Here is an 18,291-nt window from a genome sequence, read left to right as displayed (position 1 = left end):
CGAGAAAGGGATCTATATATCATTTATATGGAGCCAGAAGGTAGTTAACCATGGCTAAATGATATAATTTAACGCCCTTCTGGTTCCAAACAGATTATACAATCTGCTTAGACACAACTATTCCTAATCATGTTTAACAGGGTCTCATGGAAAGACCACCATTATTGGTGATAATGAGACACCCTGTCTAAATAAATTAATTAATTATTCATTATTCTTTCATCTTCATGCAAAAAAACACCAATATTTCCCACATGGCAGGCGAAAATGACATTGGTCATGTGATGCTAAAAACCACAGAATGAAAACTCCTCTTCCTGAATAAATACCGACACTATCTGAAAAGGAATTGATGCATTTAGTAACCACCTGCATAGAAAGACCACCTGTCTACAATGACCACATTTTTTGTTTCCCTTGAAAATGGGTGCTCATTGAAAGATGTACTAAAGGAACCTGTACATAAAAACCACCTGCCTATAAAGACCACCTTTCTTGTCTTCCTTTGGTGGTCTTTATAGACAGGTTTCACTGTACTACTATTTCATACCTTGACAACATCAAAGGCTTTTACTTTGCCGGTATGCCTCACATGAGGCCCACGACACAGGTCTATCAGAGGACCACACCTGTAGGTAAAGAGCAGAAGAGAGAGAGGGAGAGAGAGAGAGATGTTTTACTATCAACCGTCACTTTGTTGAGAGACAGAAGGGTCATAACCCATCTGGTTTTGTACAGACTTTAACAATGCTCTTCTGGTTCTAAGTATTATAAAGAGTTCAGGGGAGTGTTTCACAAAGACTAAGATCATCTTTAAGTTGGGCTTAACTATGGCAGGCTGTTCATGCCATTGGTTGCTCTCACCATTGGTCTCTCACTCATGATCTTTAGATAATATTTTTTCCTTCGATAATGAATTATCAACAATTACAGGGTGCTACAAGAATTTTTTTCACCACTTGCCCTGTCGGGCAAGTGGGTTTTCAATTTACTTGCCCAAACAATATTTCCACTTGCCCAAAACTTTAAAGCGAAAAAGGACTCGAGGTTAAAGCATTTATTATCTCGTAATGATAAGTTAGTGTTTTAGATAGCAAATTAATGCACATACATGTACAGTGTAACTGTACTGAATAATAACCTGCCTAATAATAATAATGCTGCCTGTCCTTTCCACGGGCAATCCTCCTCGCCTCCACGCACCGCACATGCCCTCTGCTCGACTCGTGCGCCTGAATGCACTGTTTCCTCAAATTAGCCGTCCCCACGTACATTGCTGCCTTTCTATCGGCGATCGCAGGAAAATCCACACATATACCACATTTCATGGTATTTTCATCACTATTGAATTGTAGCCATGGAAATTCCGTCTTCCATTTCGGAACGAACCCTCGTTGTCTGTTGTGTTCGTAGTTCGCTTTCTTGGCTGGCGGTGCCTCCATGTTTACTAGCACAATCGAGAAAAAACAGCTGATCAACGCACGTGTGTGTCTGTGCAAGCCGCTGTCATTTGGAAACGTAGGCTAATTTTCAGCTGTTAATAATTTGGGTCAACTCTTCCATCAAGAAACGTCATGTAAATAATGGGTAATCAACTATTTTAAATAAAGTACGGACATTTTTATTTCATCATTCACTGCTATAAATATCATGCCAAAATTTGTAAATTCTTACTAAATAATAATATTGAAGATATTTTACGATAAATCTCGGATAAGTATGCGAAAACTAGACTAAACAACGTCGCTAAAACCATGAAAACAAAACAACAACGGCTTATATTCTGGGGGTCTCGATACTATTATCAAAATGACTCGCTCGGTCGGATCTTGAGACCGCAGTAATAAATTGAAAACGAGACAAAAACATTCATCTGATTTATATGAGCAGCGAGTTTTAAATAATATGTTCACAATCATTAACAGTCATTATGAATAAATATCAAACATTTGACTTTTTGTACTTACTAGAAAATCCCTGTTGTTTATTCCATTCCGATTCGCACGTGTTCATTTCCCTAGAATAATGACGTCATATTTGGCGTGATTCAACCAATCGGCAATCAGAGAATAGCAAAGGCCTGTCGGTGCGGCCTGCAGAGCTAGAGAGAGAGAGCGCGAATAAGCTCGCAGCTGGTACGATCGCGCTAGCTGTCTCTAGCTAGCTCACGGCCGGCCGTGCGTGGAGGCGGAGCGGCATTCATGGCTTGAAGTGTCACTGTTGCATGCGCGCTGAGCTAGCTGAGCTGGCTAGCTGTCTGTGAAGTTTTTTCGAAATCGGAACGATCGCTTTTTTGCTTCTGGATTTTGACGACGGGTAAGAAGTTGACGGGTGAATGGTAGAGTTCTTGGACACTAGGAAATTACTGTAAAAGTATCACTTGCCCGAATCGGGCAAGTGATAATTTGATTTACTTGCCCGACGGCTCAATTTGGTTGCCCCGGGACGTCGGGCAAGCGGGTTTGTCGCGCCCTGCAATTATATACCTCATTTTAAGATTCTTTACTAATCCTGTCTTCTGATTGGTTGAAAATGCAGTCATGTTCTTAACCATGCCCGCTAATTGAAATTCATAGTCCTTTTTCCCGGCTCTACCGGTTTATATCCATTTTTCATAGCACTTTTTCCATGGCTGTGAAACGTGACGTCATTTTGCTGCGATCCCCAACCATGCCCGCTAATTGAAATTCATAGTCATTTTTCCCGGCTCTACCGGTTTATATCCATTTTTCATAGCACTTTTTCCATGGCTGTGAAACGTGACGTCATTTTGCTGCGATCCCCATTTTGGTTTACGTGTTACCGTATAAGTTTCTTTTGTGCGATGAGATGGAAACCTAAATGGGTGAGTCAACATTTTCCTTTTTTCCGGTATATAAAATATATATTGACTGCTTTTAATATTCGAGGCATAGTTGTTTCTATAGGGTCTCGGGAAACTCACAACCTGCTATGACCCCGCGGCGCAAGCGCCTTGGGGTCATAGCAGGTTGTGAGTTTCCCTTGACCCTATAGAAACCACTATGCCTCTCAAAGCAGTCAATATATCCTTAATATAAATTCTTTAGTACTGCTTTGTACGTCCATTGAGAGACCAATGCCAGTAAATGGTGAGAGCAACTGAAGTCCAACTTAAAGCCAATCTTAGCCTTTATGAAACACCCCCCAGGTATTATAAAGAGTTGCAATTGATTCAAAGTAATTGCAACATGAAATTGACCGCAACTACTTCAATGGCAATAGGAGTTCCAACTGATTTCAAGCTGCAATTAATTCAAATCAATCGCAACTTTTTTACAAGACTGAGCTCGGCTGATTTAATCTAATACCTTCCATATTCTTGGGGTCCAGAAGACCCTTATATACTGAGAAGATTATCTAACATTTTAGCTATTGAAATATCATTGAAGATGTATGTAAAAAATAATGTACAACATTTACAGTTTTGTAATGACTACAACATTTATGCCTGCCTTTTCATTTGCAAGTCAAACAAATTAATTTGTTTTTGTGATCAACCCTATATTAGAACTACTCATTTCTGTAATTCATTTAAATTTTGTGTGGTAGGAATCAAACTGTATGCTTAGTATAAGTTAAACTTCCTAAGTAGTTTGGCCTACTACATTAATTAGAAAAACTGTAAAAACAGATAACCTTAATTGTTACACTATTGATCATCACAAATTACATTCAAAGAAAATGACAAATTCTTAGGGGGTGAAGAAACATGATCAGTTTCTGAAATGATTTCATGCACAAAGGCGATAACTTCTACACTGACCTGTACACCGTAGTAGTGGGGGTGTTGACTCGCTCTGTGATGATGCGCCTCTTGAATTCATTGTACTGTGAAGAAGAGAAGAAAAAATCAGTAATATTAATAAAAATAGTGGAGTCTTGTATAGCGCTCATGTCTGGCACATTGCCACTCCTGACGCTCCATTATTATTACCCAGACTCTATCATGGCTGCCGTTACTGCGCTCAAGCATTTCAAGGAACTAGTTCCTGCCAGGTACCCATTTACCTCACCAGGGTGGAGTGTGGCAATTGTAGATTAATGTTTTGCCAAAGGACGTTAGTGCTGCGACAGTACATATAATCCAATTACAACACCAGAGTCTAACCAGTCTTTTGTAACCGATGCATGTGAATTAACGACAAAGATTTCAACTTTGATAAAAGGATGCTAACTGCACTTGCTTTCGGACATTATCCGATAGATGATTACTTGTTGGATTGTGGCTGGTGAAAAAAGACTTTTTATTGTGAAACAAAGCAACTGGAACAGGAATAAACCTAGCAACGCTTTAGTGTCCATGCTCATGATGGTGACAATGAAGATCATTATTGTACAATTGTTGATGCCATGAATCCTCATCGATGGAAAACAATTTCACACAATGGTGTGGTAAACATTTCATAAGTGAAAGGAGTTGTTCCTACTCTACATTACAAAAGGTTTTGCTACAGCACTTCGCACCGTGCAGTTGTTATTCAAAATAATACATGGCATGAGACTATCTCTTAGCCAATCATTTGCATTTATTCATGTGTTTCATAAAATCAAGAGTCAAAAATCTCTTAGCCAATCATTTGCATTTAGTCATGTGTTTCATAAAACGAGAGTCAACAGCAACAATGCCACCCCGCCTCTAAAATGAAAATAAAGACTATGAATAGTGTATACATGTTTTTCCAACTCTTCAACAAAAAGAAGTCTAGAGTGTTCAGGAAAAACAATGCAAAAGTTTACTCTCCTTTCTGTTTTCCAACTTACTGATATAAAATAAACTAGCAAGTCTTGACCACGAGAAAGGGATCCATAATCACTAAGTCAAAAATAATTAATCTTTTGTTTTCATGCAATAAAACATCAGTAATTTCCACATACCGGTACCGGTACTGCAGGGAAAGATCGCATCAATTATTGGATGCTTAAGACTTCTCTAAGAGGTAAAAGATTACAAGTGGGCATGTAAAATTCGGGAGAGTTTCACGAAACCGTCATCAATTCAAGTTTACGGACATCCCATTGAAACATGTGTTTTAATCAACGCGCGTTTCAATAGGATGTTGGCGAACGTATACTTGAGATGGTTTGTGAAAACGATGCCCTGGTCACTTACTTCAAACATCTTGAGGAGATCTTCCTTGGTCATCTCGAGTCGAACGAAAGGCTGCTTGTCTTTCTGGATGGACTTGACAACCTGGTTGATGCTATCAAAGTCGTTGCTTGATACTTGCCTGTCAATGAAAAAACAGTACAATAGATTGATTAAAGAATCAAGAGCAAAAAGAGGGGGGAAAAAAATTGATGTTGTGTTTGTCGGTGTTAGATAAGGGCTGGAGTGTGTTTACATGTGCTTCAACCCTTTCGGGACTGTATCTATATTTAAGGCTAAATTGATCACATACTGTTCTTCAAATTGGCAACAATTTTTAATTTTTTTTATTGCTACATTGATCAAACAATGTGATATCTCTGAAAGCAATAATGTTGTCAAAACGTTGATAGATTGTTATCTTTGAATGCAATATTGAAAAACAATGACATTATATCCCTCAACGTGTTGCAAATTTAAGGATTGTAAAGCTTATTTCCATTAAAAAAATTCTGAGTATCAAATCGCGGTGTAGTCATGAAACAAATATGGATGCTGTGTGTGCAGACATTTTGCCCTTTCTACTCTTTCAAGTGCAATATTTTGTAGGGCTCTAAATGAGAAGTTATTGAGCCAAACCACAGAATGTGGAAAGATTGTTGTGAAAGGGTTTAGAAGCCTACTGGCATAAACAATGAACAAGCAATCTTCTTGTATGTGTACACATGTGTTTCCTACTCTTCAACATGCCATATTGAGAGTTTTCAGGAAGCAATGGGATAGTTTACTCTCCTTTCTGTTTTCCAACTTACTGATACAAATACAACCAGCAAGTCTTGACCACGAGAAAGGGACATACAACATATTCTTGTGTGCATTCACAAATGTTCATCATAACTAATAAAGATGAATTTGATGTATAAAGCTACCAAATGCTTAATTAATTGACCCATTAAATGTTAACCATGTGTTCATATGCCATTGGGAGGGGGATAAAAGGGTAGTCATCACAACTATCTGGCACAGAGCAAATGGATACTAAGAGCTCAGCGCAGACCTAAGCAAAGGATCCAGTCTTTTCTTCATCAAAAAGGATCACTTTTGTGAATGGGCTTTAGTTTAGGTTTAGAGTAAGGATTAAGGCTAGGTATAGTGGTGAGTCTACGGTTGATGTTCGGAATTTGAAGAAAAGTTACCACAAACAATTGCCTCTGGAGACTGTATTGTAGTACCCCCCCCCCCCCCCCCCCCTCCCAGACTCTGGATATAAATCAACCAATCCTCAAGATCCTTGTTGATACCGTCAAACCTGCTTTAATGACCACCTGTCTGCAAAGAGCACATTGTTGTTTCCCTTGAAAATGGTTTCTCATTGAAACATGTACAAAAGGAACCTGTACATAAAGACCACCTGCAGATAAAGACCACTTTTCTTATCTCCCTTGGGTGGTCTTTATGGACACGTTTCACTGTATAATTTTTGTTTAAACAACTGCAAAGAGGATTGCACATATACTCACTGTCCATCTATGAAGGAGTCGTAGTAGAACCCACTCTCGATGGGAGGTCCATAGCATAGACACCCTCCATACTTCCTCTCCATAGCTTCACCTAACATGTGAGCGCTGGAATGCCAGAAGACCTGCTGACCTTCTTCGCTGTCAAACTTGTGTAACTCCATCTTGCTGTCTTCTTCAAACGGTCTGTCCAGATCCCATAGGACACCGTTCACCTTGGAGATCACAGCATTGTCAGCTAGCCCTTGGCTGAAAAAGAAATTTCAAATTTACCATGCATAAAAACATGTAAGACAATTATTAACTATAACACTTCAATGAAAATTCGTTAACTAAAACATTTGTTAGATGTAAACAAGATGCAGTCAAACTTATGTAGATCAAGCTTGCTATCATCTCTGAACGATCAGTTCAGATCCCATAGCACACTGTTTACCTTGTCGATCACTGCATTGTCGGCAAGCCCTTGGCTGAAAAAGGCGTTTTAATATGAATATTTTTATAAACATGTGACATACTATGTAACTTTGAGGAAGAGCGATTGGCTCAGTGGTAGGGTAGTTGTCTCGTAACCGGGAGGTCCCAGGTTCGATACCAAGTCGATACGTTAGTGCCCTTTAGTAAGGCATTAATGCTTATTCCCAAGTCCCTTAGGGATGGCTTAAAGTCATCAGTCCCCTAGTTGCTTACTTACAAGCATACACATGCTTTCTTAGCAGTCAGGTAAAACAAACAAGCAAACACATTTTGTACCTGGACAACATACAGTTTACAACTGAATTATCCTTGTGAATTGATGTATTTTGTGTGTTTTTTGTAACTCAAGAATAAAAGGTGGATTGATTGATTTAGGGCCTTTGTTGAATACTTTTAGATGCATTTCATTTCAGCTATCAAACAAAAAACAACACTATGAACAATCATCAAATGTTCACATGTATTTCCTATTCTTCAACCAGTCAAATTGAGAGTATTCAGGAAAAACAATGTGATAAATTTACTCTCCTTTCTGTTTTCCAACTTACTGATATGAAAGATAACCAGCAAGTCTTGACCACGAGAAAGGGATCGACAAATGCACAGCAAATGAAGGATACCATCATATTTGTCACATTCTAAAGACACACATTTTTCATATACTTGAACAATTACCAAACTTGGTAAGGGTATGAATAATGAGAATGAAACATTGTAACAGTTTATTACGATCAACTTGAGAGAATGCAATATACCTGATGCCCTGAGCAATTTCATAAGGAGTAGTACGCCATGATTGACCCTCGACCTCCTTCCCATCAGGCAGAGTTATCTTGATCGGTGCAGGCACCTTGGCTGAAAAAAAAAAAAAAATATATATATATATATATATATATGGGCAATTCCATGATTAGGTGGACATGAGTAAAAAATTTAGAATTCAAATTTTCTTTTTTTTTTTTTTGTATTTGACTAAAGACACCACAAAGTATCTGAAAAAAATATTTTCCACACCATACATTTGGTATAAGTGAGTGAAAATTGCAAATGAACATTGTTCATGTTTTCCTGTGAAATTTGTAATATAAGAGGAAAAAAAGTTATTTAAGTCATTATCAACATAAAAGTAACTATATCCTCACAAACCTATTGAATTTATTGAGGGAGTACAATGCCCTCATGGTTTCATTAAGCAAAATTCAAGTTAAAAAGTGATTTAGTCTACAGTTCACGAAATTCCAAACCCTTGATACGCCATGTAACGTTACCAACCAAAACATGAATTTATTTTTCTGGAGAGAAAATCTGGGGGCTATCAATTGTCATATTTCAAATTTTCCTTTCCTATACAATGCTCTATTGAAGTAAAGGAACCAGAATTACAAATATTCTATGATGTAGAAAATATTAGCAGTCAAAATCTGTAACGTTACCAACCATGTAACGTTACCAACCAGGCTTAAGGATTGTAACGTTACCAACCATGATATTAGTGCCAGGAGATACTTATTTGTAAGCCTTAATCAGAAGAAAGTGAAGTGATTCTTTAACTAAGACAAGAGATGGCAGTATAGAACATTTATTAAAGGCATGTGACAGCCATGTGACAACCATTTAAGCAGCATCATATCTGTGTAGAATCCATGCAGCATCACATTTGGGAAGAGTCAAATCATCTTTACTGTATTAAAACTCTTCTTGAATCTTTCTCCATGAAAGCAGTTCTAATTAGCAAAACTTGTTGAATCTCAATCTACTGTCACCCAGTGTCAGCATCTGGTAAGTTTATTTATTTTCAATTGTAGTAACTGTAATCTTTATTTATGTTTCTTGAAATACTTTAAGATCAGGCTAGGCTACTTTCTACAGTCTTCATTGTATGTACAGTTCACACTACACTTTTTAAAGTCAACATTGGCAATTGATAGTACATAAAATATTTAGTATCAACTACATGTACATGCAAATGTACATGTACATCAACTAGATGGAATAGATGCAAATGAAAAAGTGAAGGTTAATGAACTTTTTTGTATTTGTTTTTATGTGCATTGGCTAATTTGTTGCCGTGGAAACTTTCATCTTAATCCGAATGCAGTTGTTTAACACTTTGAGAAAACATGGCAATTGACCTTTACTCAAATTTCCAAAGGATACATTAAATATTATGGGAAATCATGAATTTTAAGTTATATGATTTCTTGTAAATTAGAAAAAAAAAGGTGATTTTATTCATAATTGTTATATTGTATCAATTTTTCTGTATGGTGACTTTCCAACACTTATCCAGATTCGCACTAATAGAAGGATTCTAATACCAATTACGAATCTGGAAATCTTTGTTCATCCTGATTATTTTTTTTTTTTAAAGATTTGGTTTGTACAAAAATATTTTAAAAAATTATAATTATTTTTTGATATATAGGTCATCATGCCCAAGTTTACGAAGAAAGAGAAACAAAGGCACTACATAGAAAAGATGAAGAGGATGGGGAAGTATGAAGAATACTTGAAGAAAAAAGCAGCAGCCATGAAGAGGTGCCGGGAGAAGCAAAAGCTGAGAGAGAGGACCTTGCCAAAATATGCGAGAAAACAACTGGAAAGGGAGACGAAAGAAGCAACAAAGAAACGAGTAGCAAAGCACAGGAAATTGAAGAAAGAAAGAAAGGCAGAAGCAGAAGCAGAAGCAAGTCATGGGCCCTTCAAAAGTGCGATGGCACTCGCAAAAGCCACTGCCAGGGCACATCGGATAATGGATCGAGTACTCCCCGACACTCCTAAACGGCGAATTGTTGTCTCTCGCAAGTTGTATGAGAAAGAAGCTAAGCAAGGACATGAACTACCATCAGCTTCAGCAGAGAAAAGGAAGACGGGTCCTCCTAAAGTCAGTGAAGATACAGTGAAAGTCATCGAAGACTTCTATGAGAGAGATGATGTGAGTCGCCAGGCCCCAGGCAGAAAGGATGTAGTGACTATTTGGAATGCAGACGGAAAGAAGAAAATGCAGGCTAGACACCTCACTGCTTCAATTAAAGAGACATATGCCTTCTTTTGTGAGATTTACCCAGAAGTACATGTGGGAAAGTCCAAGTTTGCAGAGTGTCGCCCAAAGCATGTCCTGCTTAGCCAAAAGTTGCCACATATTGTCTGTCTCTGCAGGTACCACGAGAATGCCATTAATGCTTTTACTGCACTTCACAAGGCTCAACCAGAATTCCCTGCTTACACCCGTGATCTCCCAGCTTTGCTCCTTTGCAAGCAACCATCAAGAGAGTGCTGGATGAATGAATGTGCAGAATGCAAAGATGGAGCAGGATTTAGCAAAGCCTTCTCTTTTGAGGGATCCCTTAACAGCCCTTGCTCATGGCTTCAGTGGGAGACGGATAAAGATGGACGGATGATGAAGATTCAAGAGGAGGGAACTGTAGGAGAGCTAGTACAGCACATCACTGCCATCTTACCTCAGTTCCTGTAGCACTGCTATGTAAAGCGTGAGCAAGCATCAGCATACAATGCTCAGAGGGAAAAAGTTTCTCCTGAATCACATGACACCCACAGTGCCCTCCTCCAGGTGGATTTCTCTGAAAATTTTACATGCGTTGCTCAAGATGAAGTCCAGAGCGCACATTGGAATCAACGTCAAGTATCCCTCTTCACTGCAGCACTCTGGTACTCTGGATCTCTACATTCTCATATCCTGGCATCTGATGACCTCACACACTCCAAGGAAACCATCATAGCCTACCTTGATGTGCTGCTAGGATATCTACCAGATACGGTAACATCTATTTCTATCTGGTCAGATGGCCCAGCTTCGCAATTCAAAAATCGATTTGTGGCAGCAGCACTCTGCACACTTCAAGAGGCTCACAAGATTCAAATCAAGTGGAACTTCTTTTCGACCTCCCATGGAAAAGGCCCCGTTGATGGGATTGGAGGGTCAGCCAAGCGCTTTGTGATGCAAAGAGTTCTGAGCCGCCAAGACATTGTAGCAGATGCAAGCAGCTTTGTTCTAGCAGCAAGCTTCATGGAGAATGTATGCGTCACAGAGGTCAAGTCAACAGAAATTGCTAAGCGGAATGAGAAGCTCAAATTGAAAGATGTTTTCATTCAGGCCAAGCCAATCACTGGCATCGGAAAGATGCATTTCCTGAAGGTCGTAAAGGATGAAGTGGTATCCCACATTCTCACAAAAGACAATAGGGCAGACAAGGATGATGTAGTGGTTACCCAAAGTGGTAGTAAGGCCATTGTAGTGGGAGATTGGTATGTGGTCGAGTACGAAGGAAAGAAATTTCCTGGTGAAGTTGTTGGGTTCACACGCAAGGGTGAGTTTCAGGTGTCAGTGATGGAGCCAGTGGGAAAGTACTGGAAATGGCCTACAAAAAAGGATGCCATTTTCTACATGGAGAGCAAGATGATTACAAAATTGGCTCCTCCAGAAGTTGTTAACAACCGTGGGCATTTCAAATTTTAGATTTGTATGGTATCAAGTAGGCCCTACATCAAATACATGCATTGGGTTATGGAATACAACCGCACATTTTTATTCTGAACTCTGTTAAACTTATCTCAACAAAAATAGTTACTTTGTGAAACCAAGTTATCATGTATGTTGACATGCATAATCCCATGGCAAATGGTGAACTTCAGAATCTAACATTTGGATAAAAAGTGTTGTAAATATGTTTGGATTGTTTCAAGTTGTGTCTGGGTAAGAGTTATAAATAACACTTACATTGATAACCATGTTAATTTACATGCAATTCCAAAGTGTATCTTTTGATTTTAAGGAAGGAGTACAGGTCTAAATCGACGGCAAATACATTCGTTAAAGAAGTTGTTAATAACCGTGGGCTTTTCAAATTTTAGATTTGTATGGTATCAAGTACATTTGTACATAAAATACATGCATTGGATTATGGAACAAAACAACACATTATCATTCTATTGTGTTATGGACTGAATATCTGCTCAATGTCTCTGTCATGATGTCATGAACTCTGTTAAAATTCTCTCAATAAAATAGTTACTTTGTGAAATCAAGTTATTATGTATGTTGACATGCATAATCCCACGACAAATGGTGAACTTCAGAATGTAACATTTGGATAAAAAGTGTTGTAAATATGTTTGGATTGTTTCAAATTGTGAGTTGGAGTTATAAATAACAGTTACATTGATAACTATGTTAATTTATATGTAATTGCAAAGTGTATCTTTTGATTTTAAGGAAGGAGTAGGTTTAACACTTGCTTTTTACAATGCTTATTTCTGCATGGACAAACTGTAACGTTACCAACCGGTAACGTTACCAACCATGAATTTTGGGTCTAATAAAAAATTGAAGAGTCAAGCTGCTAAAATTATTGGCTGAAATATTTATCATGACACTAGAATTGAAATGAATACGACACTTTGTTTGAGGTATCTCGCGTTTTAGGAAACTTTTGGTCTGAAGACACTGATTTTTTTCGCATGTCCTTTTTTTGTAACGTTACCAACCAACATTAAAAGTTACCATGGCGACTCTAATATTTGTTCAATTGTATTCATTCTTTTTTATATTATAGACCTAGGGTGGGTGAACATATTGTAACATGATTGTGACTTGAAATGAATAGATGGTGATGTAGTAGTAAAATGAAATATGAAAATTTGCTTAAATGTAACGTTACCAATTGTGGAATTGCCCATATATATATACAAATGTTGATCCATGGATCCTTACACGACAAACAAACATGAACTGAGGAAGAATGAATCTGTATTTTTCCTCACACAAATTGTACTAGTGCATGTGGCATATTTTTTAGGGCTCTGAATCAAAACTTATAGAGCCAAACCACAAAATGTGGAATGATTGTCATGAAAGGGTTAATAAACCTACTGGTATAAACAATGAACAAGCATTCTTCTTATCCTCGTGTAAATCTTCATACATGTGTACACATGTGTTTCCTACTCTTCAACATGCCATATTGAGAGTTTTCAGGAAGCAATGCGATAGTTTACTCTCCTTTCCGTTTTCCAACTTACTGATACAAATACAACCAGCAAGTCTTGACCACGAGAAAGGGACATATGACATACTCAGGAGTCAGGAGTTACAGACGGGGGTCATGTGTCCAGGGTTGCTCTTAATATTTAGTCCTGACTGAACTACATATTTTTAATTAATATTGTCTAATAACTTTCACTCCCACATTCTAACTTTATTGTTTTTGTTGAAAGTAAATATCTAATATGTTTGTTTGTCAAGTACAACTATTTCTATGTTTTAGAAATGGAATGGATATGATGAACTGATCTGAACTGACCTGAACTGAACTAAGCCATAGCTAGTTTGGGTGATGGGGGCATACAAATTAAATAAATCTGGTATATAAATGAAAGGAAAGATGACTTTTATTAAACCATGTACCTGCAAGCTTAGCATCAGATTCGATCTTGAGCTTATCAAACAGATCAATCCTTGTCTGAATATATGCTGGCCAGGGATTTAGCTGGAAGAAAAAAAAGAGAAAAAAGATACATTTTATTTCTACAAAATATTATTACATCTAATAATTTTCTGTGTAGCTTGTAAATACTTTGTACGATTCAGCCTTTGGGCTAATGATGCTTATTTTATGATAAAACATACCATTATTATTATTATTATCAATACTACTTTCATATTTCAAAATTGGTAGTTTCAATTTACTGGTGAATGTAAGTCACTGTGGAGTTTCTTCTTCTTTCTTTCCTGGAACTCTCCCCTTTCTTCATTACATGGCAAGGCAGGCTCATTTATATCGGGAACAAAATTGACCTTTGACCTAATGTTACTGCTCACCTCATGTTGCTGTGTACCACCACCTCCTCCTCCTCCTTTCTTCTCCTTCTTCTTCCCCTGCTTCTTATCTCCCTTGCCAGAGGAAGCCACTGCTTCCTACAACAGACAAAATAAATCATTTAAGAATGTTTGTGTTAATAGAACCAGTTTACCATTCACTAACGCATATTTTGATTATTAAACATGACCGTTTTAACCAGAAGTATATTATCTGTCCAAGGGGCTCCTTGAATAATTCATTTTAGAGTTGAAAATGCTTCAGGTCTTTGGGTATATGTCATACTTGTCTTTTGATAGTTTAAAAGGGGAAATCAATTTAATCTACCACTGGATAACTCAACAGAGAACAGACAACAACATCCTGTATGGTTGATAGAAAGTAGAAAGAGATAGCAGATGTACAGGTTTAATACAATCTTCTGCAATTTTAGCATCACATGAATCACCAATTAAGTCTATGCATAAAAAGGCATTGGAGTCTTTTCTTACAAATACCATTGGTGGCTTTGATGTGATAAGAAGTGTTAAGCCCTTATTTACACATATTGCATCACATTTCTGAGGCATGAGAGTACACAGCTAATGAAGTCCCATATACTTTGATTGATGTCATGTTTTGTATGAATATATATGATAAATTTGACTAGCTACGACCATGTTCCAAGTGGATAAAATGAAGGAGAGAGTGGACAAATTATATAGGTCAAAGAGGGGATAGAATGAAGAATACAATGTACATTGCTTTGCAATTTAGAGAAATGCATAAAGATATATTGGAGGAATAACAGACTGTATGACGAATGAGACAGAGAAAGAGAAATAATTTATGATGGATACAGAAAAGTAAAGGGAAAAGGATACAATGAGGGAAGAGAGAAGGAAGAAGAGAAGGGGGAGAAGGCTATGTTATTAGAATGAAGGATCAGAATAGTAAAGTAGTATGAACATATGATACTTGATAGAGATGAAAGAGAACACCAAGAAATGAGAAAGAGAGGATAAAGTGAAGTTTATAATAAAAGATAAGACAACTGAGAGAGGGGGAGAAAGAGAGAGAGGGAGAAAGAGAGAGGGGAAGAAAGAGAGATAGAGAGAGGGAGAGAGGGAGAGAGAGAGAGAGAGGGAGAGAGAGAGAGAGAGAGAGAGACAGAATGAGAGAGAGAATGAGGGAAAATGGTATAAAAATGCAAGAAATAATACGATGAATGGAAAAAAGGAGGGATATAAAATGAAGGATTGTTGAAAGGACGTCAAAGGAGGGTCATGATTAGTATGTACAATGTAGGCCTAATGTGTAATGAACAGAGAAACTAGATAAGGGAGACTAGAGGTACAGGCATCTATAGACGGCCAGGCCAGAGTGAGTAGAGACATAAAAAGAATGAGATGAATTATAGAAAGAGATGAAATATAGAAGAAAAAAGATAATACTGAAGTGAAGGATCAAGATTACAGAAGGAAAGAACAACAAAATATATGACAGATTAGTTAGGCCATTTAGGGAGAAATGAGATTGAAGAGATATTAATTATTCAACTTAAGGAGAAAAAGATGATGAAACTAGATTCTAGAGATGATCAACAATCAATTCAATTAAAAAAATAGAGGTCCAGAAGTATTTCCCTTAAAAACAAGAAGAACATGACAGTAAAATCTACAGTACAGCTACAGCAGAATATTCAGAAATATCTGTTGGATAACTATAACTAATATAAGTCTAAGGCCAAATCAATATCCACCATCAGCATCAATTCATATTCATCATGTTCATATTCATTGGCTCCCCGTTGAAAAGCGCATAACATACAAAATTCTGACTATTACATACAAATGTCTTAATAATTCTGCTCCCAACTACCTCACGAAACTCTTACGTAAGCATCAAACAGCAAGACCAGGGCTCCGATCAAGCAATGACCCAGCACTACTCGCAGTTCCAAGGACCAATACATGTACAGGTGACAAATCCTTCTCTTCTGCTGCACCACGCCTATGGAACAACCTCCCCCAGAACGTACGGACGTCGTCATCGCTTTCTCAGTTCCAGAAGTCCCTTAAGACATTTCTATTTAATACTTAATCTGTACCTGTAATAGAGTAAAGGAGCCCGTTTTCGGCCACTTAAGACAAAATCCTATTTTTAGGACTCTTACTTCCTATTTATTATCATTTCTTGTTCAAATCATGAAGCAAATATTATTATTATTTAAACAAAAAAAGAATCCCAGAAAAAAATCACGAATTGCCATGACAATATTCATTTCAATTTTCACTGTTTTGGAGCCCGTTATCGGCCGAGCGTTTCAGTTTACGGCCGCATGTACAAAGTCAATAGGAAGCGCTCGCGCGCGCCGTGCGTTTCCGCGCTGATGTACAGCACAAGCGGGCGGAGCAGGTATCCCACGCCGGAGCTCCCTGGTGCTCGCCTGGCCGAAGACGGGCACAGCGGTGATCGGAAGTTGGAATCTGAATTAGACAGAGATATCGTGTGTGCGTCGCGGTGTGCGGCTGCATTGATTTAATACATGCGATGAGATACTTTTGAGCTTGCGACCAGCACAAAATCGGGCTTTAAATCTGAAAAATACTTGAAATAAAGCTCATTTTATGGTACCCATATTTCTTACAGACACGCGTAAGATACTCGATTTTTCAGATTTGGGTAGCGGGACCGGCGATTACATCGCTAAAATGTGATATTTTAGGATATATTTTCCATTGCAAATGTGGTTCTTCAGTGACACTGGCATGGTATGGTATGTGTGGGATATGTGTTATGCTATTATGCGATGTATTTTAGAGTGATTTTACCTTGCATCCAACCAATCGGCCGAAAACAGGAGCTGGCCGATTACGGGCTCCTTTACTCTATTACATGTAGTTTATAAGTTATTTTGTAAGACAATTTTTTTTATTTTTTTTTTTATGCGTAATCAGGAAATGTAATCAGTTCATAAGTTATTTTGTTATTGATATTCTTATATATGTATATGATATGTAAAGCGCTGTGATACATTTACTGTAATGAGCGCTATATAAATGCAAATATTATTATTATTATTCATAAATTATTTCAACTTCAACTTCAAGACTCAAGACTCAAGTGCCACCATTCAACGCATATTTTGTATTGCTCTTCATGTTTAATATTTAGACTGAGTATTTATCTGCGGAACCGTATCATTCTCATGATTACTAATGACGATTAACATGCGATCACGCTTCCTTTCAATTTTCAATCACAATCATACCACCTACCTTCCTCTGTTCAGTCCCACACATCCACTCACACGTTTATATTAAATCACTCAAAACTCGAAAACAATGCACTAACCACAGACATTCTGCTTTGGCGTGTTAGCAGGAGTACACGCTTGCAATGTCGAAAAAGTAAACTTGATATCATAGAGAGACATAAAATATAAATTTAAGAAGGAAAACTGAAATTCAGCATGCCTTTGGCTTGTCCTCAACTTGAAGTTTGGCCACACCTGCGGACACGTCGTCAGCCATGCTTATATCAAATGAAGTAAGAGACCGATTTTACTCTGATCGGTTCAGCTAGCTTCATAGGATGTTTGATTTCGATGGTTAGCTCAGGTCATCTCAGCAGTCCCCTGTATTGTGCGTTGTATATGTATGCCAGATTGCATCATCAAATCCCTAGGTTTGTTTTGTTTGTTGTTTTTTTGTTTTTTTATAAGGCAAAAGTTTTCACGATATGAACATTGATGAATAAATTAGCAAGCATCTTTTTTTTCTTGCTCTTTCTTTATTTTCTTTTTTTTTCCGCATAAACCGGCCTATAAAGTTCTATATTCAATTAGAGTCTATTATTCATTTCATTTATAGGCCTCACTGATCACTTCTCAAAATCGCAAATTCTTATGCTTTCCACTGAATTGATCCCCCCGGATTAGTCCCCAATACTTAAATCTTGACTCATGATTTTATTGGGCATTGCATGAGCTTGGCTATAAAATAAATTTGCTCTTAACAGTCCTATTCAGGTCATTATTTATGCTAAGTAAAACCGAGTCAGACTTCAGTGGCGGATCCAGGTGAAATCAGCCCCAAATTCGCCAAAAATGTACTGGCAAACAGGGACGTGCCCTCCCCCCCCCCCCGGCCATAAAAAAAAAAAAAATTAGTGCGCCCTCCCCCCCCCCCCCCTTATTCAGCTTCTGGCTGAGTCGTTGCGATTTATTATTTTTTTTAGACCCCCCCCCCCCAAAAAAAAAGTGCTCTTACCCCCGAAATAAAGTTTTTCAAGGCCTATTCCGACGCAAATACTTAAAAATTATTTTCTCATATTCAACAACAAATCAAAACCATCGCAAATAAGTGTAGGC

General features: G+C 37.8%; 1 protein-coding gene across 2 annotated transcripts in view; it reads right to left on the bottom strand.

Moving 5' to 3' along the window:
* Positions 1 to 17,546, bottom strand: part of LOC755937 (threonine--tRNA ligase, cytoplasmic) — a 33,493-nt gene extending 15,947 nt beyond the window's left edge. The window contains exons 1-8 of one of the 2 annotated variants that reach the window (XM_030976301.1): positions 17,396 to 17,546; positions 13,940 to 14,035; positions 13,526 to 13,607; positions 7,857 to 7,956; positions 6,628 to 6,873; positions 5,132 to 5,249; positions 3,785 to 3,849; positions 551 to 629 (exon numbers count right to left, since the gene is read on the bottom strand). In XM_030976301.1, coding sequence (XP_030832161.1) covers positions 551 to 629; positions 3,785 to 3,849; positions 5,132 to 5,249; positions 6,628 to 6,873; positions 7,857 to 7,956; positions 13,526 to 13,607; positions 13,940 to 14,035; positions 17,396 to 17,452 — 843 coding nt within the window. In that variant the 5' untranslated portion in view covers positions 17,453 to 17,546. The other variant, XM_030976300.1, reaches the window with a different exon arrangement.
* Positions 17,547 to 18,291: the final 745 nt, after the last annotated feature.

The sequence above is a fragment of the Strongylocentrotus purpuratus genome, unplaced genomic scaffold (genome assembly GCF_000002235.5).
Source record: "Strongylocentrotus purpuratus isolate Spur 01 unplaced genomic scaffold, Spur_5.0 spur5_scaffold_9, whole genome shotgun sequence".
Lineage (NCBI taxonomy): Eukaryota > Metazoa > Echinodermata > Echinoidea > Camarodonta > Strongylocentrotidae > Strongylocentrotus > Strongylocentrotus purpuratus.
Note: the sequence above shows the minus strand (reverse complement) of the source record. Positions and strands in the feature narration are given on the sequence as shown.